The sequence below is a fragment of the Amphiprion ocellaris genome, chromosome 3 (genome assembly GCF_022539595.1).
Source record: "Amphiprion ocellaris isolate individual 3 ecotype Okinawa chromosome 3, ASM2253959v1, whole genome shotgun sequence".
Taxonomy (NCBI): domain Eukaryota; kingdom Metazoa; phylum Chordata; class Actinopteri; family Pomacentridae; genus Amphiprion; species Amphiprion ocellaris.
The window spans coordinates 39,292,203-39,318,963 of NC_072768.1; the positions used below are offsets into that span (position 1 = coordinate 39,292,203).

Genomic DNA, 26,761 nt, shown 5'->3' on the forward strand with positions numbered 1-26,761 from the left:
AGTCAGTTTGTAGTCTGGATTTGGGACAAATCGTCTTCTTGCAGTGCAAACAGACTGTGGTGCAGATGGAAGGTGAAATATTATTCTCACCGGGGATTTCTGGAGTATCTGGTTTTCAAAGAAGCGCATCGTTTGACTGGAACCGTCCGCTTTGGATTCTGGCAGATCTCAGTTTCATGTGATATCCTCTATCAGCGTCTCGAATGTACAAACTAACACTGGACAAAATCTAAAAATTCACTCTTATTACTCAAACATAAATGATTTTTCCATTGAAGATAAAAGTTGTGATCCTGATATTTATACCATACTTTCATTTTTCAGGTGAGATATTTCACTTTCATGTACAGGTATTGTTAACATAATGTGCAATATTTTGATTGAAATCAAATTTTTCAGGTGCAATATGTCATCATAATGTGTGATATTACCTCAGGATAATTGCCAGCATTACTTTTTACTTTTACAGTTATGAACAAAAATTTGCATCCACTTGTAAACATCAGTCTTGAGCATCCAGTGACTCCCATAACTCTGAATGTTCCATGACAGAATCATTGAAATACATGTATTTTGGTTCTTTCATAGATTTATTACAGATCTTCTGGGTCAAAAATGAACATACAGCAACTTGAATTATCAGTTTGAGTAAAGAGAACGCTGTTTTAATAAAATTATCTTAGTTTCATGACCTCTTAACTTCTCCTGAGTGATTATAATCGACTACAGCTGCTGACTCCTCTGATCCAGTTTAAATAGAACCCATTAGATCCACTCATTAGACTCAAACTCTACAGTGGGAAAGTCTGAGGAGCTCAGCAAAGATCTGAAAAAGCAAATCATTGCCTTAAACAAGTCAGAAAGTCACTTGGAGCCATTTGAAAGCAGCTTCAGATCCAGAATCATCTGTTTGTCAGAATAAAGTTCATGGTCCAGTTGTGTTACTGCCACCATCAGGAAGAAAACACAAACTATCACCTGCTGCTGAGAGACCATTGGTCAGGATGGTCAAGAGTCAACCAGGAACCATCAGAAAGCAGGTCTGAATGAATGAGAAGCTGCTGGAACACAGCTGTCAGTGTCCACAGGGTTTTACATCAACATGAGCTGAGAGGATCCATGAAGAAGGAAGTTCTTCCTCTAGAAGCAGAACCTTAAAGCTCCACTCAAGTCTGCTGCTGATCACATGGACAAAGAAAAGACCTTCTGGAGGAAAGTTCTGTGGTCAGATGGAAGAAAAACTGAAGGTGAGACCTTTAACCCCAAGAACACCGAACCTACCATCCAGCATGGAGGTGGAAGTATCATGCTCTGGGGCTTTCTAGAAGAGCTTCTGGACTAGTTTCAGACTGGATGTTGGACTGGTTTTGGACTTTCTTGGGACTGGTTTATGTTTGGTTTCAGTCTTGGTTCTCCTGGTTTTGGATGTGATTTAAAGTTGTTTTAGGACTTATTTCACTCTGGATCTGGTCCTGGATGAGGACTGGTTTCAGACTGTCTTGGGCAGATCTTGGACTTGTTCAGGAGTAGTTTAGCTTTGGTTTTGTTATGATTTTGCTCCGGTTTTAAACTTTTTTAGGACTGGTGTCAGACTGTCTCAGGTCGTAGACTTTTTTTAACCTCCAAGAACACCAAACCTACCACCAAGCATGGTGGTGGCAGTATCATGCTCTGTGGAACTGGATCTTTACACAAAGTAAATGGAATAATGAAGAAGGAGGATCACCTCCACGTTCTTCAGGAAAACCTAAAACCATCAGCAGAAGCTTGATCTTGGACACAGTTGGATGTTTCAACAAAACAATGAGTCCAAACACACATCAGACGTGGTAAAGAAATGGTTCCATCAGGTTAGAATGAAGGTTCTAGACTGGTCTCCCCAAAGTCCTGAATTAGACCCATTAAGAACCTGAAGAAACAAGTCAGAAGACTACAAATTTCATTGAACTGCAAAGATTCTGTCCAGAGGAGTCAAAGATAAACCAGAAGATTTAGATGTCATTATGGTGTTTGTATATTTTTGATCCAGAAGACCTTAAATGGATCTATAAAATACCCAAAGTTCATGAGTTCTAGGAGTCATTGGAATCTACAGACTGACATGGTATCCATGGTCTGTACCAGCGGATGTAGACTTTGGTTTCGTTCTCTTATACCTACATAATGTATCTTCTTCTTCCTTACCTCGGTGAGGACGGGCTGCTGATCTCCTCCCAGGAAGTGCGCCCCCTTGAGGACGTCGGGGAGAAAGCGTCCGCTGAGCGGCACCCAGCAGAGCTTCCATGATACGAAGAGCGAGACGCTGAAGAGGGCCAGGCCACAGGTGGTCACCAGCAGGGACAGCAGGCTCACCGACACATCTACAGACGAGAGGTTCAGGGAACAGTGAGCAGAGATTCAGCCAGAGAGGAAAAAAACGCTGCCAAAGACAAACCCAGCTCCCCAGGGAGGACAGACTGTGTTTATCCAGAATGCTAAATGAGAGGGAAAAAGTGTAACAAACTCTCACCGAAGGCAAACGAGGAGGAAAGCCATCAACGAGCGATAACGTGGCGACGAGGTGTTACAATGAAATACGAAAACACTGGAAACGGCCGGATCACTGGAGACTAAAGGAGCCATTTGGATGATTAAATATTCCTGTTTGCAACTAGTCTGGAAGAATTATTCTTTGCCTTTCAGTGGAACATGTATTTTCCTCCTTTAGTATGAGCTCTGTAAAGCCTTTTATAGGACAGAAGGAAAAGGAACCAAAAAGACAGATTTAATCTGAGAATCCACCACATTTATATGCAGGCTTAGACAGAGCTTTAACAGGGAAGTGAGGTGGCTTTAATATGTGGATCCTTCAATATAAAATCAAGAAAATCTGATTTCACTCAAAATATAACAATTTCCCCTCATAAGAATACCTAAAAATAATTTCTGTCAACATATTTATACTTTTTTGTGCAAATATTACAGCTTTATTCTTGGAATATTTTGTCCAAAAATAATTTAAAATATTTTTTTATTTGAAATAATTACATTTTAATTTGAAATATAGCAACTTACTTTTATTACAAAATAAATAAATAAAAATAATGCTAATTTCTGTCAACATTCATACTTTTTGGAGAATATTACAGCTTTATTCTTAGAATATTACTGCAATTTTTAAAAAGTATTTTGTGTGTTTTCACTTAATATAAATATAAATAAGTTCCTTTTATAATAAACACCTCATGCTAATTTCTGTCAGTATGTTTGTACTTTTAAAATTACAGCTTTATTCTTGGAATATTTCCTCAAAATGACTTTTTAAAATTCATTTTAATTTGAAATCTAACAACTGTATTTTATGATAAATACCTAATCCTAATTTCTGTCAGTATATTTATGCTGTTTTTGAGAAAATTTTAACTTTATTCTTGAAATGTTTTCTCAAAACACTTTTTTTGTGTTTTCACTTGTAATATAACAATTTTCTTTTATTGAAAAAAATTATTTATACTTTATTCTTGGAACATTTTCTCAAAAATTTCTTTAAAAGATTTAAAAATATAACAACTTCCTTTCATAATAAATACTGAATATTAAATTCTGTCATTATATCTATACTTTTTGAAGAAAATCTTAACTTTATGCTTGGCATTTTTACATTTTTTTAAAAATATTTTTTCGATTTTTTTGAATTGCAAGTTTTCATTTGAAATCTAACCATTTCCTTTTATCAAAAAAAAAAAAAAAACTTTAACTTTATTTCCTGGAATATTTTTTTCAAGTGTGTTTTCTTTTATTATTATTATTATTTTTTTTTGAAATTATGTGTTTTCACTTGAAATATAACAACTTCCTTTTATTAAAAATGCCGACTATTAATTTCTATCAGCATATTTATTCTTTTTTATTTTATTAATTTATTTTTTTAGAAAATTACACCTTTATTCTTGGAATTTTTTTCAAAATTTTTTTGTTTGTTTTATTTTAAGAAAATCTGTGTTTTCACTTGAAATAGATCAATTTTATTTTAGAACAAATACTTAAAACTATTTTCTGTGAGTATATATGTATTTCTTTGAGAATATTACATTATTTTTGAATTATTATTTATTTTTCATATTTTTCATTTTAAAAATCACATGTTTTCACTTGAAACATAACAACTTCCTTTTGCTGGAAATACTAGTCAACATATTTACACCTTTTTTCAAAATGATTGAACTTTTTTCTTGGAATAATTTCTCAAAATTCTTTTTTGTTCTATAAAATCTGACTTTATAATGTGTGTTTTCTCAGTATTTCAGGAGTGGGAATCTTTCAGAGTAGAATTTTTATGTAACATATTTCTCACAATATTCTAAATTCTGTTTTTGAAACGTTTGATTTTTTTTAAAAGAATTTTTTAAACAGCATTATTGTCCCTGATTGGAAATATTAGTCTGACTGACCTCCTCAGAATCAGCTGGTTTATTTTTTAAAAGGTTTTGCAGAATCTAAAAATCCTCAATGAACTACACAAATGAAATGTGTTGAACATTATTCAGACAGAAACTTTGCTGTTAAACGCAACAGTTTTTCCAATCACACTTGAATGTAAATTCTTCTTAACCCATTAATTCTCTGAACTTCATTTACTTTCAGTTAATTCTACAAACATTCCCAATAATTTCCCTCAGCTCTCTCAGCTTTTAATGGACAGTTAAAATGAAAATCAGCAGATTATTTCTTTCCCTCCAGATGAAATAAGCTCCTGAGCAGACTGGAGGCCTGATGGACGGATATGTGAGTCCGTTGGACCATTAGCGGAGACGTTTCCTCCTCTAACGTCTGATAATAACTGATAGTGAAGCAACTAAAAGCTCTGCTGAGGTCAGATTCTTTAAAGACTTGGAGATGACTGAGCTCTCTGGTTCTCCTCTGATGATCGTCGGTTTGAATCAACAGACACAAAGAATACGTCTGAATTTCTGAGCTTCCTTGTTTGGTTCAAAGCTCTTCAGACTCCAGAACGCAATATCAACAACAGAGCAGCAAACACAATGTGGAAGGCCAGTTATTCATTCAGGACACGGCGCCACGTCATCGTAAATCAGCTGCTGAGTGCCGTATTTACAGCGTATTTACAGTATAACTCAAAATTACTCACATCCATACCAAAATTTGGACTCTCTTTGGGTTTGAAATGACAAAAACATTGAAAAAAATTGACAAAATAGAATAAATATTTTGCTGCACAGGGTCACATTTTATTTATTTGTTATTTGGCACCTAAAACTTAGTCCTGTTAAATACTTTTTCCTGAATTTTGAGAGTTTACTCTGTTTTCAGACCTGGGAATTTTAGTATTTTTATACTTAAAAAGCCTGTGAAGACATTTTTAAGGTTCATTATGTCCAGAAATAAATCTCCAACAGCCATGAAATGTGGTGAGACCTCAGACAGAAGAGTTTCCATCAGATCAGAGTGATTAAATGGATCCAACAGAGGATATATTTTTAATTAATTAGCCCTTAAAAATGGAGAAAAAATGCAACTTTTTAAAATGACAGTGGTGTTGTGTCCCCATGAAGTTCCTGTAAGTGAATATATATGGATGGAAAAATACAGTCTTTGGTCGGCATTTCACCAAAGACGACTTAAATCTTGTCTGAAATGAAATGAAATTTGTCCAGAATGGCACAAAATTTGTCTGAAATAAGATAAAAATTGTCCAAACTGACTTCCAACTTGTCAAAAAAAGATTTAAAATGGGTGCAAAAAGACAAAGATGGTCCAAAAAAGACTCAAAATTTGTCCAAAAGATCTCAAATTTGTTCAAAATAAGATAAAGACGGTCCAAAGTAGTTAACATTTGTCCAAAATGACAATAATTAATGATTTTTGCTCCTTGAAAATGCTAAATAAAGTGCAAAATATCCAATCCAGGTTGGTATTGTGTCTCCATAAAGTTCCTCTAAGTGTATATCTATGGATGGGTCCATATTTCTTCTAAATACAGACTTTGGTCGACATTTCATCAAAGATGACATGAATCTTGCCTGAAATTACTGGAAACTTGTCGAAAATGGTTTAAAATGTGTCCAAAACAAGCTAAAGATGATCCAAAATGACTTGAAACTGGTCCCAAATTGTGCACATTAAGATACAGATGATCTAAAACTATCTTAAAAATGTCCAAAATTACAATAATGAATAATTATTGACCCTTCAAAGTATAAAAGTTGTCAAAATGTGCGTTACAGTCCATTATTTGTCAGATAATTCTACATACAATAATCTGCACATCAAGTCTTCAAGATACACAAATATTCAGACTCTCATGCACCAAAAACACTAATTTAATAATTTTCAATCACCTTTAAAACACAACAAAGGAAGCAGCCTGAATTCTTCCAGAAACTCCTTCTATACATTGGTTCTACGCTGTGGATCTGCCACCTACACCACACCAAGGTAATATAGGATGTAATTAAAAGGCACAAGATGTGGAGATTACAGTGTAGAACAGTCTCCATAGCAACAGCCATCGCCGGCTTCTCCGACCAGGCAGGTGGCGGTGATCAGGGGTGGATCATTTGCTCAGGATCCATTAAATTCCTGCCTTCCTTCGCGTTGCGCTTCTGGCCGCTGTGCTTCCTTCACACATGAGCTGTCAAAGGCAAAAGACTGGTAGAGAGGACAGCGATTAGGACGACCGAACGCCTTCACCCCACAGAGCAGCTCAGAAATGGAAATATCTGGTGGACAGAGTTGACCTCAGTCACTAGACTGTAGCACAAAGAGACAACTTTTAAGAAAAGTTCTGTCAAAAATCAAGGATTGTCTCGTCTTAAGGTACATTTTCCAACTAGAACCTTGAAACTTTTGTTATGGTGCTTGATCTTTGACAGGTTGGTAACCTTAAGTGTTGTGCTTTCATACCACCTGAGTGCATCTTCTCTACATCTGTAAGTATCCTCAGTCAACTATCAGATGGTTTTAAAGTCAAGTACCACAACTCTACTACAAACTTACATCCTTACACAACTAAACTACATTCTTCATTATGTTTTGAGGGGAATATAGTTTCATTTTGGATGATATTGGAGGCATAAATCAAATACTAGACTTAATTTTCTGCCTAATTGTGTTTATTTAGATTTTCTAATCAACGTTTTTACTTTATTGCATCCAAACTAATCATAAATTCGATGGACTTGTCACCCTGGGATAATATCGGTGGAAGATCCTCAAACAAGCTTCCAACATGTAAAAGTTTCTAATCATAAATTAGATGGACTTCTTACTCTGGTAACCCAGAAAATGCAGGAGAAGGTTCAAACGTACTGAAAGGGTTGTATTTTAACTCAAACCATGATATTTTTCCTGTTTTATTGAGTAATTTTGGTGCAAAAACCTTAAACAAGCTTCCAATAAAGCTGATATTTTCTGAAACCGAACAAGACGGTAACTGAAAAGCTGATTCATTCTTGAAAGCGGAAAATAAAGTGCAAAATTTCCAATCCAAGCTGGTATTGTGTCTCTATAAAGTTCTTCTAAGTGTGTATCTATGGATGGATCCATATTTCTACTAAAATACAGACTTTGGTCGACATTTCACCAACTTTTGAGGCTCTAACATCAGTAGATTTTGATGTTTGGGGAATATGACAGGACAAAGTTCCATTTTTTTCACTTTTTTGACATGACACTGGTCCAAAATAACCAAAAAAAGACACAAAATCTGTTCAAAATGAGGTCAAGGTGGTCCAAAACTATGCAGAAATGATGTCAAAAATGACAAAAATGAAGAATTATTGCTCCTTGATAATGGAAAAAAGAGCAACATTTTTTTGATCCAGGCTGGTATAGTGTCTCCAGAAAGTTCTAAAATACAGTCTTTGGTCGACATTTAGTCAATCTTGTCTGAAATTATGTAAATCTTGTCCAAAATTCCTCAAAATTTGTCCAAAATAAAGTAGAAATCGTTCAAGATGACTTCAAACTTGTCTAAAAATACTTAAAATAGGTGGAAGAAGACAAAGATGGTCGAAAATGACTCAAAATTTGTCCAAAAGACCTAAAATGTGTCCTTTATTGATCCTTATTGACCACTCTTCCATCCCAGCAGACGTTAGAAACTTCACTTCATCGTCCACCTTAAAAACAAGCAACCACAGACAATTACACTAATCAAAACCTCTCTGACCTTTTTTTTATTTTTAATGGTAATTGTCGACTTCCTTTAGTGAGCTTACTGATTAACGGAGCTCCTGAATCCTATTAAGTGCCACCAGCTGCATTGAGTCGAGGCCTTGATTGCAGCCTGGGAGAGGATTTAAAAAGCAGAGGCGCCCTGTGGCTCCAGAAAGCTTCAACAAAGGGAATTGAATGAGCTGTTTTTCTCATTTCAAAACCCAAAACTAGTGAAGACTTTATTGAATGCGTGTATTTTTTGGACTTTTTTGTCCAAAAAGACACAACATTTGTTCAAAATAAGGCCAAGGTGGTCCAAAATTATGCAGAAATTATGTCAAAAAAGACAATAATTAAGAATTGTTGCTCCTTGATCATGGAAAAAAGAGCAACATTATCAATCTAGATTGGTATTGTGTCTCCATAAAGTTCCTGTAAGTGTTTATCTATGGATGGATCCATATTTCTACTAAAAATACAGTCTTTGGTTGACATTTCACCAACAATGACTTGAATCTTGCCTGAAATTACTGGAAGCTTGTCCAAAATGGCTCAAAATGTGTCCAAAACAAGCTAAAGATGGTTTACAATGACTTGAAATTGGTCCCAAAAGATTTAAAAGTTGTGCAAAATAAGATGCAGACGATCTAAAATGATAAAAAAAATGTCCAAAATGACAATAATGAATAATTATTGACCCTTCAAAGTATAAAAGGTGTAAAAATGTGTGTTATAGGTTTTATTGAAAAGGTAATAAATGCATTGTCAGATAATTCTACATACGATAATCTGTAGAATTAGTCTTCAAATCACACAAATATTCAAACTCCTGTGTCTGAATAATGATAATAATAATCTCCTGAATCCTATTAAGTGCCACCAGCTGTATTAAGTCGAGGCCTTGATTGCAGTCTGGGAGAGGAAGCCTCAACAAAGGTACCCGAATGAACCGTCTGGGCTGTTTTTCTCATTTCTAAAGCCAAAATTAGCGAAGAGTTTATTGAATGTGTGTATTTTTTGGACTTTTGAAAGGAAAGCAGCTAACCTTGAATGGAACACATTGCTGTCCTGAGCTGTGATTTGGTTTAGCTGCATAAAAAGCTGGATTATTTTGGTGTGAAACGTTGAAACGAATGCATCGGCTATTGGGCACATCAAAGTCAACGAGCTGCACGCTCCTATTGGTTGCAGCTGAGGACACGAACCCGGCGCTCGGCATCGGGACACAGCTTGTAGATCATTTCTTTGCTGCTTTCGATTGATCCCAGCTGGTGCCTGAGCAGAGCTGCACACTCTGCCTTCCACCTGCATGGCTTCACAGATCCGATGCTGAATGAGCTCGAATTCTAACGCCGTCCCAACATAGTCGCACACCTGCAGGTTCTGGCCGTTTCATGGCAGCGTTGAAAGGTAAAATGTGTTTATTTAGGTTGTTTTCAGTCAAATCTCCTCGTTACAAAATGTCAAACTAAACTCTGATGTGATGTATGAAGATAAATAAATTCTAATTTGCATTAAATACTGTGTATAAATGCAGTTTCAACTGTCTATATATCACCACACATGGATCCTAATGAGGAAAAACATCATTTCTAGTGTCCTGAGGGCTGAACTATGAAGAAAAGTCAACATATTTTCAATCTCCTGTTTGCTACCTTCATATTATGACAGGGGTGTCCAACATGAGGCCTGTGGGCCAAAAGCAGTCCTCCAGAGGGTCCAATCCGGCCAACTTTGTAAAGTGTAAAAATTCCAGAGAAGACATTAACTGCAGATTGTAAATTAGTAAAACTATAAATTGAAAATATTTTCTAGAGCATGAAAGGTTGTTTTGATCATAAAGTAAAATACTAGATGGTTCTTTTGCATTTTCTCTCATTTTTGTAATATTTTGTCTTGATTTTTGTTGCTTTTTTGTCTTGTCATTTGTCTCATGTTTTTGTCATTTTGTTTGTCGTTTTGTGTTTCCTTTTTGTCTCGCTTGTGTTTTTTGTCGTTTGTCATTTCATATTTTGCTTTTTTTCATTGTTTTGTGTAGTGTTTTTGTTGTTTTGTAGGGTTTTTTGTCTCGCTTATGGGTCTTTTTTGTCGTTTTGTTTCTCGCTTTTGTCATTTTTTTTGTCTTGTTTGTGATTTATGTAATTCTTTGTCTTGTTTTTGTCGTTGGTCCATTTTTTTTGTCATTTTGTAACTTTTTTGTCTTTTTTGGGGGGTTTTTGTGTCGTTTGTCTCATGTTTTGTCATTTCTCATTTTTGTAATATTTTGTCTTGATTTTGTTGTTTGTCTTTTTTGTCTAACTTTTGTCATTTGTCTCATGTTTTGTCATTTTGTTGCTTATTTTTGTCGTTTTGTGTCTCATTTTTGTAATAGTGTCTTGTTTTTGTTGGGGGGTTTTGTCTTTTTTTGTTTGACTTTTGTCACTTTGATCGTACAGTAAAATCCTACATCATTCAGTTCCAGGTGACTAAATGTTGTGTTCCTTTGTAGACACTCTCTGATCTGGAAGTTGTAATGTGGAAATGATAAACTGAGGCATAATTTTGTTGAAATTGAATTTATTTTTCTTAAGAAATTTCAGTTCATTCATAATGTTTTGTAAAAAGATAATTCCTTAAATGTGAACATTTCAGAATGTACTTTTTTTTGCACTAAAACAGAGGAACCATTAGGAACCATTAGGAACCATTGTGATTTTACTGGTCATTTGAAATGAAATTGGGATGAATATAGAACTAACCTGAATTAAAATGAGTTTGACCCCCGTAATGTATCAAGTATAATAAAGGTGTTTAGCATTTAAAAACCTTTTCCTATTAGTTGGAAGACACCATACGCTGTATATTATATTTGTATATAGTTCTGTCTTGGTTTCACTTAGTTTTATTTCCTGTTTTATTTTGACATTCCCCATCTTTGTGTGTCTCGTGTTGTTTTACTTCCCTTTGTCTGTTTTCCCTCCTCTTTTGATCACTAATCAGTTTCAGCTGTGTCTGGTCTCCTTGTTACTTCTGTGTTGCTTTAATCCTACATTTTCCTTTGTTCTCCACCAGTTCTTCCAGTTTAATCTCCTGTTTTCTACCTTCACGTCTCCAGGTGGTCCTCAGTTTGCAGCCATGTTTGTCAACCACCTGTTCACCTGCTGTGTTTGTTCCTTTTTCTAATTTATGTGGATTTTGGACCGTTTTTTTTTTGTTACCTTCTTCTTCTATGGATGTGTTACCACTGGATCACCAGCTGCCTTTCCGTTTATTCACCTGAAACCCTACAGTAAGTTCATTTATTACAGTTTGTTTTTGTTTTTCTGTGCCACACGCAGTTTTTACACCCATGTTATATATTTATAAAATCATGTTTTTCTCACCTACTTTATGCAGCTCTGTCTAAGTCAGGTATGTTTTGTGATATGTGATAAACTGCTGCTGCAACATTGCAATTTCCCTTAAGGGATCAATAAGGCACGCCCTTAATTATGTGCAACTCTAAACCTCAGTACATCTTAAACAGATGAGTTGGATAAAAGATTAATCTCTGGAAAGTTGTCTGAGACAGAGAAATTAGACAAACAGACCACAACCATTTTTCTACCAGGCTGTAAATGTTTATTTTTGGTGGACATTTTAACAGGGAGGTCTGTTTGGACTGATTTGCTTTGAGAGCCTCAAGTGGACATTTGAGGAACTGCGTTTTTTCTCTGTTTTTCAAACCGAGAGGTTGCAGGTTGTTCCAATTTTTTTCCTTTTCTATTGTTTGGTGCTGAACTTATAGAAAACATTGGGGGTTTTTTCAGAGCTTTTTCTCTGGAAATATCAGAAAACTAAAAAAATGTTAGGGCTGAAAAAGCTAAAATGATAAGCCTGTCGGGTTGTCACAATGAGCGACCACTTTTGCATTAAATCTGGTTATTTTATACATTTCTTGTATAAAATCATAAAACTATAAAGTTGTGCTTTTTAGCAGTGGCCTCAAGTGGCCATTCAAGGAACTGCAATGTTACTTCACCTAAAACATGCCCTGTTTTATCTTTCTTTTGTCCTTAAATGGGACATGAACTTAAATTCTGCACTGAAAGACTTAAAACTAGTGATTTAAACAGGATGCACAATAAGGAAGCATTTAAAGAGTTAACAAATCAAGAAAGACGATTAATCTTCTTATAGACTTCAATACAGTCTAACTCTATTTTCCAACCCGAGCAGGCGCCCCCTGGTGGCCGCTAGGGAGAACTGCTGCATCCACCAGGTTATACATAATCTGTGGTTGATCTACAGGCACAAACCTTTTCCCTTGAAAACTTCAGACACTGAATGATGCATGAATCTAACCACTGTGTTTGTCCAGGATAGTAGCCAGGCAGCGACTGAAGTGTGATTTGCATTTTTACTTCTCATATTTATGATAAAAAGGATTAAAGGCAGTTATTTAACCATCATCAAGATAATGTCAGTGGAATTTGTTAGTTAGTTGTTGCTGCAGCTGATAAAACCTACAAATTAGGACAGTTAGTTCTGTTTGAAACCAAGAACTTTTTTGTTTCAAAGACGTTCAGGTGTTGAAACCATCACTGTTGTAAAGCAGAAATGCCACAACCTGAAAATCTAATATTCATTGAAATAACTGCTGTATTTCTATGTGGAGATTGGATTCAGTCCCCCACCCCCCCCCCAAAAAAAATGCATTATTGACATCAAACTGGCAATAAATAATAAATCAACTGGTTCCAAATAGCATTTTACCACTGAACTGTTAGAATTACTGCTCATGCAAATGGTTAAATTTGTGCAAAAATACAATAATTTTCATGCACTTGGCATCAGCTTGGAACAGTAATTAAAGGGGACGATGTGTTTCTAGTCCGACTAGTTTTGTTGTTTCCTGTTTTTTGATGCTTCTAACATGAAAGGCTTTGTGCTGTTTAAATATTTCTGGACTCATTTACTTTTAATCCTAAATAAGACACAACCCATGTACACTAATCTGCACAGAAAACACCAACAGCGTCTCAGATTCTGAAGCCGTTTGGTTTTAAACACAAACAGAAAACGTCTCTAGAGCAGGAAGCCCATCGTCTTCATGGTCCAACAACGCAGCTTTATCGTCCTGATAGGAGCCTCAGCAGAGACGTCGTCCTCTGAAGTGAGCAGACACACAGATGGCTGCTTTTATTGATTTGGACTGAATCTCTCTTTGATTTGTGGAAACCAACAACACGCCAGAGGCTGCCTGATTATCCAGAAAGGCTTGTTGAACCTCAGAATAGGTGGCGACTGAACCGCAGCCTCCAGTATGAAAGTTAAATGTCAGCGCCGCTTCCACATGTTTAATTTAGCATTTAGTGTTACAGTGACATGCGTTCGCCGCCACATTCATCTCCTGTCGCAGTTTCCAGGCTGGAAAAAGGATTGATTCATTAACTTTGGAGTGTCTGAGGCATCTTCAGGATTAGAACTAATTTATCTTCCAGCATCAGACTGAAAATTCACCTTTTTTCTCAGTTAAATAGACATCATGCACTGTGGTTTGAGTCAATGAGGCTCAGCAGAGGCAGTAGTATTCCTAAATCAAGCCAAAGTCCTCCTTTTAGCTTAAAATCTTGCTTCATTATCATCAATATTTCCAATCCGGCGCTTGTTGTCTGTATAGCAAAACTAATGCTAGTAGTTAGCTTCATGCTGCAGAATCACCAAAGTGGAAACAAATTCAATATATTCTATAGGAAAAACAACTCGATGCAAACTGAATTAAGGTTGATCTGCAAACTGGAGATATATATATATATATATATATATATATATATATATATATATAGATATATAGATATATATAGATATATAGATATATATAGATATATAGATATAGATATAGATAGACAGACTGTTGCAAGAAACTGGTCAGCTAAATCTCAACTTAAAGCTTCCGTCACACCTCGACATACACCTCACCTCGATGTGCCCCACGTTTAATGATGCTTGCAGCTTTAATTATTACTGGAGTTATTTGGTTTGGTGGCATGAAAATAGACCTGTGAATATAAATTTTTTACATGATCAATTAATTATTCATTAGATAAAACACCAGAAAACAGCATTTCAGAAACTGTCCCTCACAGTTTCTGAAATGCTGAACTGATGTCTTGAAATATATTGTTCTGTCTAATTAAAGACCCAAATGTTAAATGTATAGTAATGGAAGGGAACCAGAAATGCTGAAAAAACTTACATATGACTTCATGCATCATGTTTTTAGCAAAATAGTCCAGAACCAGGTGGGTCCAGAAAGAACTATCTAGAAAACAGTTTCATTGTGCAGAGTCACCAAAGTGGAAAAAAAACTCAAAATATTCTACAGAAAAAACACCATACAAACCTAACTAAAGGCTCGTGTCCACTAGATGCTATTTTCCCACACGGCAACGCACCACATCTGAAAATCACACGGACGGTGGGTGGTCACTAGCGGACCACAACATGGTCACATGACAGCACTGACCAACAGCAGGCCGCTACGTGGTCACGTGACCGAGCTTTCAGCTGGACAGTCCTGCAGACAAGTCAGATAAACACAGCGGCTCGGCCGCAAACTTTCCCTTTTATTTCAAAAACACGTCAATGAAAAGTATTTCTGAAAGCATCTGAGGCAGAAATAATCTGTGCAGCAGCTGAATCTGTCCTTGTTTTAGGTCACTGACGCCTAGTTTAGAAGTTTGAGGACAGTTTAACGATGTGTGGAATCTCCTCACGCAGCATCCAATTTGCATAAAGTAGAAGTCAGTCTACTTTATGCAAATGAGCTGCAGCCCTCTCCAGGTAAACACACCGGATCACAGCTGGAAACGCACCGCAACCGGACCAGCATGCCACATGCAGCGCATTTCCAGCTGCGATCAGGTGTGTTTACCTGAAGAGGGCTGCAGCTCATTTGCATAAAGTAGGCTGGACTCCGGGGTGTGGAGATTCCACGCATCATGAAACTGTCCTCAAACATCTATGCAGCGCATTCCTTGCAGTGCAGGAATATCGCATCTAGTGGACACACACCTTAAGGATGCGTGTCCAACAACACAGATGCAAGATATCAATTTTACAGAACCCTCCATGGACGTTCAAATACAGCCCAAAACATGAGAGTGAAACTCCAAAACAAGGTTGCTAATGTGCACGTTTGAAGACAGAAATCTAGAAACTGGATATGTCCATCTGGTTTGGATGTTATCAAGCACCACCCAGAACCTCCTAGTCTCAGAAAAACAATGGTTCCAAAATGGTTCTTTGGTTCTTCGGAGCAGCATCTACAATTGAAGAACTTGTTTATTTAAGAAATGGTTTGTTGCATCCTTTATGTGGTTCTTTAGAATGCTTAAGGTTCTTCATTTTTATTAGTTATTTGGTTTGGTAGAATGAAATTAGAGCATTTTTTTTACATTATCAGTTATTCATTTGGTCAATAAAACACCATAAAGCAGTGAAATGTCCGTCAGTTTCTGACACCCTGAACTGACGTCTTGAAATATGTTGTTCTGCCTGATTAAAGATCCAAAAGGTTAAATGTATAATAATGGAAGGGAACCAGAAATGCTGAAAAATCTTGCATAGGACTTGATGCGTCTTTTTTTTTTTTTTTTTTTTTTTTTTTTTTAAATCAAAAAAGTCCAGAACCAGGTGGGTTTAGGAAGAACTATCTTGAAAATAGTTTCTTAAAGATTTTAATTTTGCTTCAGTTCTTTGTGGCACCATTTGTGACGCCTAAAGGAACCATTTTTGGTGGTTATTTGATGCACCTTTGCTCAAAGAACCTGTTGCTAAAAGGTTCTTTGTTGAACTAAAAACGGCTTTTCAATGGCATCACTGCTAAGAATCATTTTTGGTTGTTGTTGGCACCTTTTGTTTCTCTGAGTGTCTCCCTGCTGTTGGCCAAACTTCCCTCTGATTGCTGCTGAATGTTCATGGATTTTGAGCTGTCGCTCTTTAATGTGACTTCCTGGAGCTGCTGTGCAAACAGGACTGTGTTCCTCCTTATTAAGTCTATAGATCATGATAACAACCAGGAGCAGCGTTCTAACTGTAGGGGATCCTGCTGTTTTCAGGCGTTAGCACTGATGGGTGGACGGCGTTGCTCTGAAGAAGGTCTAACGGCTCCATCGGCCCCTCAGAGCAGAGCAGTAACCCTTTATTCCTGTTTACTATCAGAACACCTCCACAGATAATAACCTGCAGTTAAACTAGTGCACGGCTGGAAACGGCAGCAGGAAAGCAGCTCTAATTGTTTGTTCCATCCCACACATGAGCTGAATATTTCCATTTAGTAACGTCTATCAATGACTGACAGTCGCTCACAGAAATACAGGCCATCTTTTAATGATGGTTTCTGCCAGGCTGACTAAACAGACAGGGATGTGATAATGTTTGGATGAATCCATTAGAGTTAGTAAAATGTTCAGATTCCCCACTGGATGAATCCTGATAATTGGGGTGATCTGTTCGTTCTTTATTTTTCTCGGGTGTTTGATTTTTTTAAATGTTTTGATTTGTGACCACGAAGCTCTTTGTATTTAGTGTTAGTTAGCTAATGTTAGCTTGTCAACAGGCTAAATTAAAGCCCTTTTCAGTCATGGGATACGTAGCATTGCGGCTTCGCTAACAGTAAAGTGGTAGCATTCGGCCATTCAGACATAGATTGTTGTTCACACAAAACTGGACAGAGCATCATGTGACATAATGCATAATAATTCTCTGTAGTAAATGATTTACTGGCAGCTGATTAAGGGAAAAAAGTACCAAAAAGTATTTGAGCCCTTCTTGAATTTTTATTTTTTTGAATATTTCCCCCACTTATGTGTTTAAGACCATCAAACTAATTTAACTATTAGAGAAAGATAACCAAAGTAAACACAAAATGCAGTTTTCAAATGATGCTTTAACCCTCCTGTTGTCTTCATTTACAGGCACCAAAAAATATTGTTTCCTTGTCTGAAAAAAATCCAGCAAAAAATTTCCCCAAATTTCAGAAAATTTGCAAAAGCTTCAGGAAGAAAATTCCAAGAATTCCTTAAAAGTTCCCCTTGAAAGTTTTATTTTAAAAAAATCCCCAAAATTTGGCAAGAAAAATTCTTGTAAACATTTTCAAAAAATGAGTAAAAATCTTCAAAAAAATCCTAAAAATATCTAAAGTGATTCCATATATATCAGTAAAACTTCTAACATTTTCTTTAAGAACATTGACATAAAAATTTTTAACATTTCTTTTTTTATTTATTATTTTTTATTTTTCAAAAATTTCTGGAATTTCCAGAAGTTTCACTGTGAAAATATTTTTTTCCCCACATTTTCAGACTTTAAAACGGATCAAATTTGACCCACAGGACGACACGAGGGTTAAATGACTGAGTTGTATCCTCAGCTCTCCTTCTACGTTCATGTACACAATAATTAGACGACTACTGCAAATATCCTGCCGTGAAACTGACAAATTAAATATCCACACTAAAAAACAACTCGATTACAATGATTTCAGTAAACGGATCAGACTTTTCCAGAAAAATAACATCTTGACAGCTGTGATGGAACTCAGGACTCAACCTGAGGACGACCTTTTGTTGAAATGCCTGCAATAAATTTAGTCTTTTCTTAATATAATGTGATGTCAAGTGAAATATCTGAATGCTGGTTTAACAGCAACGTTACAAATCCTGTTCTAAAAACTCAAACTGTGTTAGTTTAAACCAAAAAAAAAAGTTTTTATGTTCAAAAGCTGTAATTTTCATAATAATAACCCAGATTCCTGCAGCGTTAAGCTCTTCATACCTACAGGATGAATCAGGATTAATCCAGTAATGGGAGCTGTGATTATGGACGTTTTCTAGTTTTGTGTGGAGCCTCATTAAGGCGTCCAGTAAACCTCCCAGCGGCACTGACTCAGCTTGATGACGTCCTCAGTGGTCAACAACACCCAGCAGCTGAGGTGAAAGGTGGACCTGAGGGGAAGGACGGCGCTGATTTCCTGGAAATGACGGGAAAAACCCCAAAAAACCACGTATGGAGGAGATTCAGGAGGACATTTAGCAGAGAATCTCAAAGAAAGACCAGGAGCCGTGAAGTTGGTTGGAGAGCATCACCAGGGGCTCAAACATTTCTAAAAGCAAATATCCAATAATGCCACGTTGCCTGGCAACCATGCCTTGGAAATGCAATCAGGGGTGTAATGAAAGCTAACCCGTTTCTCCCGGCATTTAATCAATCGCTCATCTCAAAGAAATGAAAGTGCTTCTCGCATTTTCCACTTTCCGGCTGAACGTTGTTCCCACGACTGCAGCTGGAATCTCTGAAGGTTTAAAACTCCAACCAACAGTCATGTTCAGGAACAACAACACAGAAACATCATGTAGGAGGTCTCTGAGATGAAACTTCTGACCAGAACGCTACTGATCTCACTTTAAAACTCAACGCAGCCTCAGTTTCTGGACATTTATAGAAGAAAATTAAGAACAGAGTGAAGAGTTCTCAGTCATCCTGGTGGACGTAGGAGATTCAGGTTCTTGTTTCAAGAATGAAAATTAAGATTCATTTTCCAAAACTGTAAATTACAGCCACATAAAAAATGGGTATTTTTACAAATGCTAATCTATGACCAAAAATATATATATTATCGTCTTTTTTAACTGTAGTTAAATCAAGAAAAACATTATTATTATTGTTGTTGTTATTATTATTATTGTAAAATCGCAGAGTTTACCATCTTTAAATTGGCAAAGATTGTCATTATTTTACACATATTTGCCAATGTTTTTTAGTTTTTACCTTTGGTACTTTTTAAAAACTTTTTTTAAGATTTCATACTTTTACATCGTTTAGCTGCAACCTTAGCATTAGCAAAAGAGCATTAGTTTTTTGCTGTTTTTACAGTTGCAACCCTGTAAGACACAAATATAGAGAAAAAAAATAAATGAAATTAGAAAAAAAATTATACCTATATAAACCCAAATACAGAAGAAAATGAGCAAAAAAATAAATAAAATAAATATAATAATATAAAAACACAAATGCATAAAACAATCAGCAAAAATAGCATATAAATATATATATATATAAATTCTTGTTGCTCATTATTTTGTGTGTATAAATATATATATTATCGAAAGTTATATTTAAAAAATAAAACTGATGTATTTCTGAAATAGTGAGTTTTAGAGTTAAAAAGTTTTTTTTTTTTTTTACATTTCATTCTTTTGCAGTGTTTGTAAACTCACTGTTTTCCTGGATTTAATCCAAATTAAATGCCATTATTTTATAGTTTTTTGCCAATTTTTTTTACAGATTTTACCATTTTAACATATTACAATTTTAAAAACTAAATTTAATTCTTTTACAGTGTCCGACTGTAAAATTACTGTTTTACTGTATTTAAATTTGGACTGAAAAAGTATCAAATCATTTTTAACTGTCATTTTACAAATTATCTCTTAGTTTTTGATAAATTTCTGATGATGCCTAATAAAATCACTGGTAAAAAATTATCTGCAAATTTACATTTTATTTCACTGCATTATATCAGTTAAATAAAACCATTATTTTACTGAGATTTGTGATTATTTGAAAGGAAGACTTGGCATCAACATCAAAAATATTTTTATTACTAATAGTGAAATGTCATTTACAAATGTTGACCACAATATTCCAGTTTTGCAGTATTTACATAGGAAAAAATCTGAATCTTTTACAGATATATGACATTATTTAATAGAAAAATTATACTGAGGACTGAAATAATAGTAAATCACTGAGGTTTTCTCTGTTTTGTTAAATTACATCAATTTAATAAAACTACAGAAAAAAAGCACTAATTTACTGTAAACTCTAAAATAAACTACACATAATGTCCACATGTTCATTTGTTCTTTTACAACATATAAATCGGTCAAAACTATTTTCCACATTTTTTTCTGGACTCTGGTTGGCACATTTTACAGTTTTTATAAAGATTTTTTTTAAAAATTATTTTTCAGCGCAGATTTAACGAGACGTTTCCTTCTCCTCGTTTTTTTTTTTCTTTTTTATCTAAATATTTTGTTTGGCTGCAGTTTAACTCAGAACTTATTAGAACTAAATGTGAGGGAAGGTTTGTGGAAAATCACCTGGAGAGAAACTAAACGAAGCTCCTGCTGCATGACATTAGAATAATTTAACATTTATTAAGACGTAAAACTCCTCCAGTTACTGAATCCAGGGCATTAAAATCCATGTTTGTGCAGAAACAATGTCAGAAATAATCCTTTTGTTCTGTGGATCTCTGGAGAAGATTCAGAGAGACAATGAAAAAGGTCCAGTGAGGAGCAGAAAGGACGTTTAAAAATAGAAAAACAGCAGAAATCTGGAATAAAAAGTGATTTTTTTTCACAGCAAAATGTTCAGAAAAGACCCAGAGATCAGCGGGTCGTTGCTTCAAACCTACCAAGCTCCACAGATACTAAAGCTGGAGTAGAAATCAGCTGTAACGTCCATTATTCATGCATTTATCTGTGATTTATTATCAGTATTTAACTAAATAGTCTGTGGAATAACAGTTTAACAAATAATTCACCATTTTTCAGTCTTTAATCTACATATTTTTACTTTCAACTCACGGCAAATACCAGCAAAATAGTGATTTTTCTTCTGCTTAATGCTTTTTTTTTTGTTTTAGTAGATATGTGCAATTTAACAAAACTGCTTGTGGAATAAAAGTTTAAAAATATAATTCACCATTTTTCAGTTGTTAATCTACAGAATCTTTCTTTTAAATACCAGTAAATATCTGTAAATTAATGATATTGGCTTAGTTTCACGTTTTGCAGTTTATTTCAGAGTTAACATATAAATTAATGCTTTTTTTGTTTACTAAATATTATATGTTTGTAAAAAAAAGTTTTATTTTTAAAAATAATTCACCATTTTTCAATTCAGAATATACGTAATCTTCCTTTTAAATTACAGCAAATATCTGTAGTGTAATTTTACAGCGAGACATTTTAATAGAATTTGTAAAAATACAGATTTTTTTTAAATTTCATGCACATATTATTCACAGTTTTATACTAGATGTATGTTTTAATTTGGAAAATACCATTTTTCACTCTCTAATATACGTAATTTCACTCTTAACAGCAAATATCTGTAAAATACCGATTTATAAATTCATGAAAACAGATATTTCATGTGTACATTTTGTACTATTTTGGCCAATAATGTAATATTATTTTTTTCTGTACTAATTATTATCCGTAATCTGACAAAACAGGGAAAATGTGTCTATTTTAAAGAAATATTAACTTTTTTCAACCTTTAAAATATGCTTTTAAAAATATTTTCTGCTGCTATAAATATATATATTTTAATTGTTCGATTTTACAGTCAAGCATAAAAAAAGAATGAATTGATGTCGACATTTTGACAATTTTGGCCCTTTTTTCAGTTGCCATGGAGATCAATATTTTTTTCCATGATTTTATCAGATATCTGTAATTTAACAAAACAATGAAAATCTGCTTCTACCAGTTTTCAGTTTTAATATATGTAAATCTTCTTTCAATTTTCCCCCTATATAAATAAGATAAAAAGAGCATCATTTTACAGATGTTGTAAAAGGTTAAACTGCCATTTTAAAAAATTATTATTTGTTTTTATATGGACATTATTCCTAAAAAAAAAACTGTTTTCTTACACTTAATGTGTAAATTAATACTATATTTTTTTTTATCTGTAATTTACCAAAACAAGGAAAATCTACTTTTACAAATTCCCACTCCTTAATATACGTACATATTCTTTTAAATAACAGCAAATATTTGTCATTTTGACTTCTATTTTAAATTTTTTTGCCTATTTAAATAAAGGTAAAAGAGTCTCATTGTACAAACATTGTAAAAGGATGAATGACTATTTTTTTATGTCAACATTATTTAATATTTTGTCCTGTTTTCTTATGCTTAGCATGTAAATTTTCTTATTTTTTTGTGAATTTACAGCAAATACATGAGAAATAACTATATATATATATATATATATATATATATATATATATATATATATATATATATATATATATATATATATATATATGTATATGTATATATGTAAATTATTACTATAATTTATGATCTATAATTTACCAAAACAGGGAAAATCAATAAAATAGCAGCAAATTGTTGAAAAAATTCCGGCTAAAAATGGTTTTAAAGGAGTTTCTTTTCTCTCAAAAGCTGGACTGATTGATTAATTCTGGATTCTCTGCTAGTTTCGATCTAAAATGTGCATCTGGAGCAGATTAAAAGCATCAAACCGCATTAAGAGCGTCTAAAAGGAAAAAACTGAATCAGACTGAACTCCTAAAGCTGCCGTCGGTGTTTCCTAAAAGTCGTAGTTTGTCGTGGATCGATGTGAATCCGGAGCAGGAGGAAGTGGGTCACGGCTCCTCAGGGATCCAGTCTGGAAGCTCCAACTTCCTCCGTCATACATGTTTAATGACGGATTGTAACACGCTTAAAGGCTGCAGCTCAAACCAGCATACATGTGAACACGAACATGCAAACCAGGAGCAGACATAGAGGCTGAAAACACGTGTAGCTGCTTTAAATCATACATGAGCGGTGAAGCTGATCCTTGTCATGCAGCAGATGGAGCAGGAAGCATCAAACAGCTGATCTCACACCGACTGGACGGTTTTTATTCAATGATCTGATTTTTAAAAACCTTTTAGTGCATTTTAGTGAGTTTTTAAAGCAAATTCCTCCTGATTGAAGATATTAATCATGATGATGCCACCACCGTGCTTCACATCATGATGCTGCCACCACCGTGCTTCACATCATGATGCTGCCACCACCGTGCTTCACATCATGATGCTGCCACCTCCGTGCTTCACACCATGATGCTGCCACCACCGTGCTTCACATCATGATGCTGCCACCACCGTGCTTCACACCATGATGCTGCCACCACCGTGCTTCACATCATGATGCTGCCTCCACCGTGCTTCACATCATGATGCTGCCACCACCGTGCTTCACATCATGATGCTGCCACCACCGTGCTTCACATCATGATGCTGCCACCACCGTGCTTCACACCATGATGCTGCCACCACCGTGCTTCACATCATGATGCTGCCTCCACCGTGCTTCACATCATGATGCTGCCACCACCGTGCTTCACATCATGATGCTGCCACCACCATGCTTCACATCATGATGCTGCCACCACCGTGCTTCACATCATGATGCTGCCACCACCATGCTTCACATCATGATGCTGCCACCACCATGCTTCACATCATGATGCTGCCACCACCGTGCTTCACATCATGATGCTGCCACCACCATGCTTCACATCATGATGCTGCCACCACCGTGCTTCACATCATGATGCTGCCACCACCATGCTTCACATCATGATGCTGCCACCACCGTGCTTCACATCATGATGCTGCCACCTCCATGCTTCACATCATGATGCTGCCACCACCGTGCTTCACATCATGATGCTGCCACCACCGTGCTTCACATCATGATGCTGCCACCACCGTGCTTCACATCATGATGCTGCCACCACCGTGCTTCACATCATGATGCTGCCACCTCCATGCTTCACATCATGATGCTGCCACCACCGTGCTTCACATCATGATGCTGCCACCACCGTGATTTATATAATAATAATAATAGTAATATGCAGAATCTTTCTTTCAAAGACCAGTAAATATCTGTAAATTACTGATATTGTCTTATTTTCACATTTTGTACAGTATATTTCAAATTAACATTTAACTCAATGAGTTTTTTTTCTGTTTGTTTAATTAATATTTTCTGATTGTGAAACAATAGTTACATTTTTAAAAAATAATTCACCATTTTTCAGTCCTTCATCTATATATTTTTCCTTTCCATCATGACAAACATCTATAAAATAGTCATTTTTGTTATGCTTAATGCTTATTTCCCTTTGATTTTAGTAGATATGTATAATTTGACAAAACTGTCTGGAAAACAGCAGTTTAAAATATAATTCACCATGTTTCACTTTTAGTATACATAATCTTTCTTTTAAATGACAGCAAATATCTGTAAAATAATAAATTTACAGGTGATTTACTAAATCTAGTGTAATTTTACAGCCACACATTGTAATAGAATTTTGAAAAATACACTTTTTTAAAATTTCATGCATACATTATTTACAGTTTTAGACTAGATATTTGTTTCAATTTGTAAAATAACATTTTTCATGTAATTTTACTCTTAAATAACAGCAAATATCTGTAAAATAATTGCTTTTTCAATTTAAATATAGTAAAAATTGTGTAATTTTACAGTCAAACATTGGAAAATAACTAATTCCCTGTTGGTAAAAATGCAGATTTTTGGTAATTTGTGGTTTTTATCCTGTTTTCAGTCCTTAACCTACATGTTCCCAACCAGATTCTGTAGAATTAGATTTTTTTTTTTTTCTGCTGGTCTGCACATCACTGGGAGGTCTGGGAGCTACTGGGTGGGGCTTTTCCTCTCTCTGAAGGCTGCTGGAGTAAAAACTGAAAGCAGAGCATCACTTTCATTCAGCCTGAGAGCAGGAAGCAGAACGGAGGCTCTGAGAAACTCACATGATCTGAAATGTTTTCTGCAGAGCAACAAGTTCGGAGGACATTTAAAGTGAAATGCAAGAAAAAGTCGAGCAGACACCTGTTCAACCTGCAACTAAAATGTTAAATTATGATTAAATTAGCAGCGTAACCATTAAATTCTTGGTGGTAAAGTTTTGGAATTAAAGGAATAAAAGGTTTCTGCTCAGAGCTTTCCTAAAAATGCGTAAAGTTTGGTTTTACGCATTTATTTAAAAAAAAAATGCGTAAAGTTTGGTTTTACGCACGAGTCCTGCTGTTTCCGCCTAAACTCCAGCCTGATTTAAACTCCCACATTACGGGTTCTGACCTGAGTCGCTGTATCTGGGTCTGGCCAGGTCCCTGAAGTAGTAGATGAAATCCAGGCAGTTGTCGTCCTGCACCTCGCCCTTGGAGCACAGGTCGGACAGCAGCTCCAGCGCCTTTTGACAAATCTCATCCTCTCGTTCTGCAGGCATTGCCCTCCAGCATCCTTCTGACTGCTCGGCCACTCCGGCTGCTCCTCCTCCGCCTCCCTCACATGCACCACCGTGGCTCAGCGCAAGAAACACGCACCGCGGCTACACCCCTGGACCGCTCCAGCGCGCTCCACGCATCCAGCGGAAATCCAGAAATTAGCGCAGTTTCAGGAGATTTCGGCACAGATAGAGAAGTTTTTTATTTTATTTTAGAGAATCCTCCCGTGCATGGTTCGTTTGCAGAGCTCTAATCCTCCTCCTGCTGCTGCAGAATCACTGAGAAGCTTCGACTTCTGTTTGGTGAATGAATGCTCGTCCTGTTCCTCAGCGCGTCGGGATGCGGACAGACAGGAAGTTCAGCCTCCAGCAGCTGAGATTCTCCTCCTACAAAATGCCATCAAATCCCTCATTCAGTCGTTTTCCCTCCTTTTTTAAATCTCCAGAGCAACGACTCCTCTCAAAACATTGTAAAAAATGATTTCCTCGGTTCATTCTCAAATCTAAAATGTTGGATTTCCCTGAAATATCAACTTTCAGTCTGTAAAACTAACCAGCTCTGTTTAGGAAACTTAGATTTCCTGGTTTAATCAACGATGTGTGAGCAGCTGCTTTCTCGTTGGACTTTTGTTAGGGAAGTTAAGAATGATTTAATAAGTGGCATGTTTTTAGCTCACCAAACACAACCTGATGTTTTGTTTACATTTGAAACATGGTGGTAGCATCATGACATGAAGCATGGTGGTGGCAGCATCATGATGTGAAGCATGGTGGTGGCAGCATCATGATGTGAAGCATGGTGGTGGCAGCATCATGATGTGAAGCACGGTGGTGGCAGCATCATGATGTGAAACATGGTGGTGGCAGCATCATGATGTGAAACATGGTGGTTTTGTTCAGGAAGCTTAGATTTCCTGGTTAAATCAACTTTATGATACTGCCACCGCCATGCTTCACATAACTTGTTGATGAAACCCATCTAACTATAAGTTTGATCTTGTTGGTTTCATGCAGCTCTATTCTTCAGGAACCCAGGTGTATTTGCAGACAGCTGAAGGCTGTGATTGATTTGAAGGTGTTTGTTGTTTTTTACAGTGCAGGTGAACACGTGAGTAATGAGAAAAGGGGTATCCCCATGTGCCCCTGGGCTGCAGATGTTTAAACGCTGGTGTCGGCCAAACACCTGAGAGGGAGTCTGACCTTTAGCTGATGGAAGTATTGAAGGGCGAGAGCGACTGATAAATGTCACATTAAAGCCCCGGTGTAGGAGCTAATAACGGCCTGCTGCCTCCGTCTGTTTGTCAACTAGTAGAGGAGGACCTTCAAATCTGACCAACAAACAGCTCTGAGCACCACACAGTCCAGATTGGGTTTCATATTTCTACATATTTACAACCAAATCAGTGCAGGAGGGTCCAATCACACAACTTCAAACCCCAGAAACATTCAAAGGATCTCTAGAAATGGCCTGTGTTACATTTTAAGCACCTTTTTCCTTGAAAAAACATCA

The 26,761-nt window shown here is 35.9% G+C and overlaps 1 protein-coding gene across 1 annotated transcript in view; it reads right to left on the reverse strand.

Annotated features, from left to right (window-relative positions):
- Positions 1-25,596, reverse strand: part of syt9b (synaptotagmin IXb) — a 63,781-nt gene extending 38,185 nt beyond the window's left edge. The window contains exons 1-2 of the mRNA XM_023261011.3: positions 25,107-25,596; positions 2,185-2,360 (exon numbers count right to left, since the gene is read on the reverse strand). Coding sequence (XP_023116779.1) covers positions 2,185-2,360; positions 25,107-25,254 — 324 coding nt within the window. The 5' untranslated portion in view covers positions 25,255-25,596. The remainder of the gene's footprint in view (positions 1-2,184; positions 2,361-25,106) is intronic.
- Positions 25,597-26,761: the final 1,165 nt, after the last annotated feature.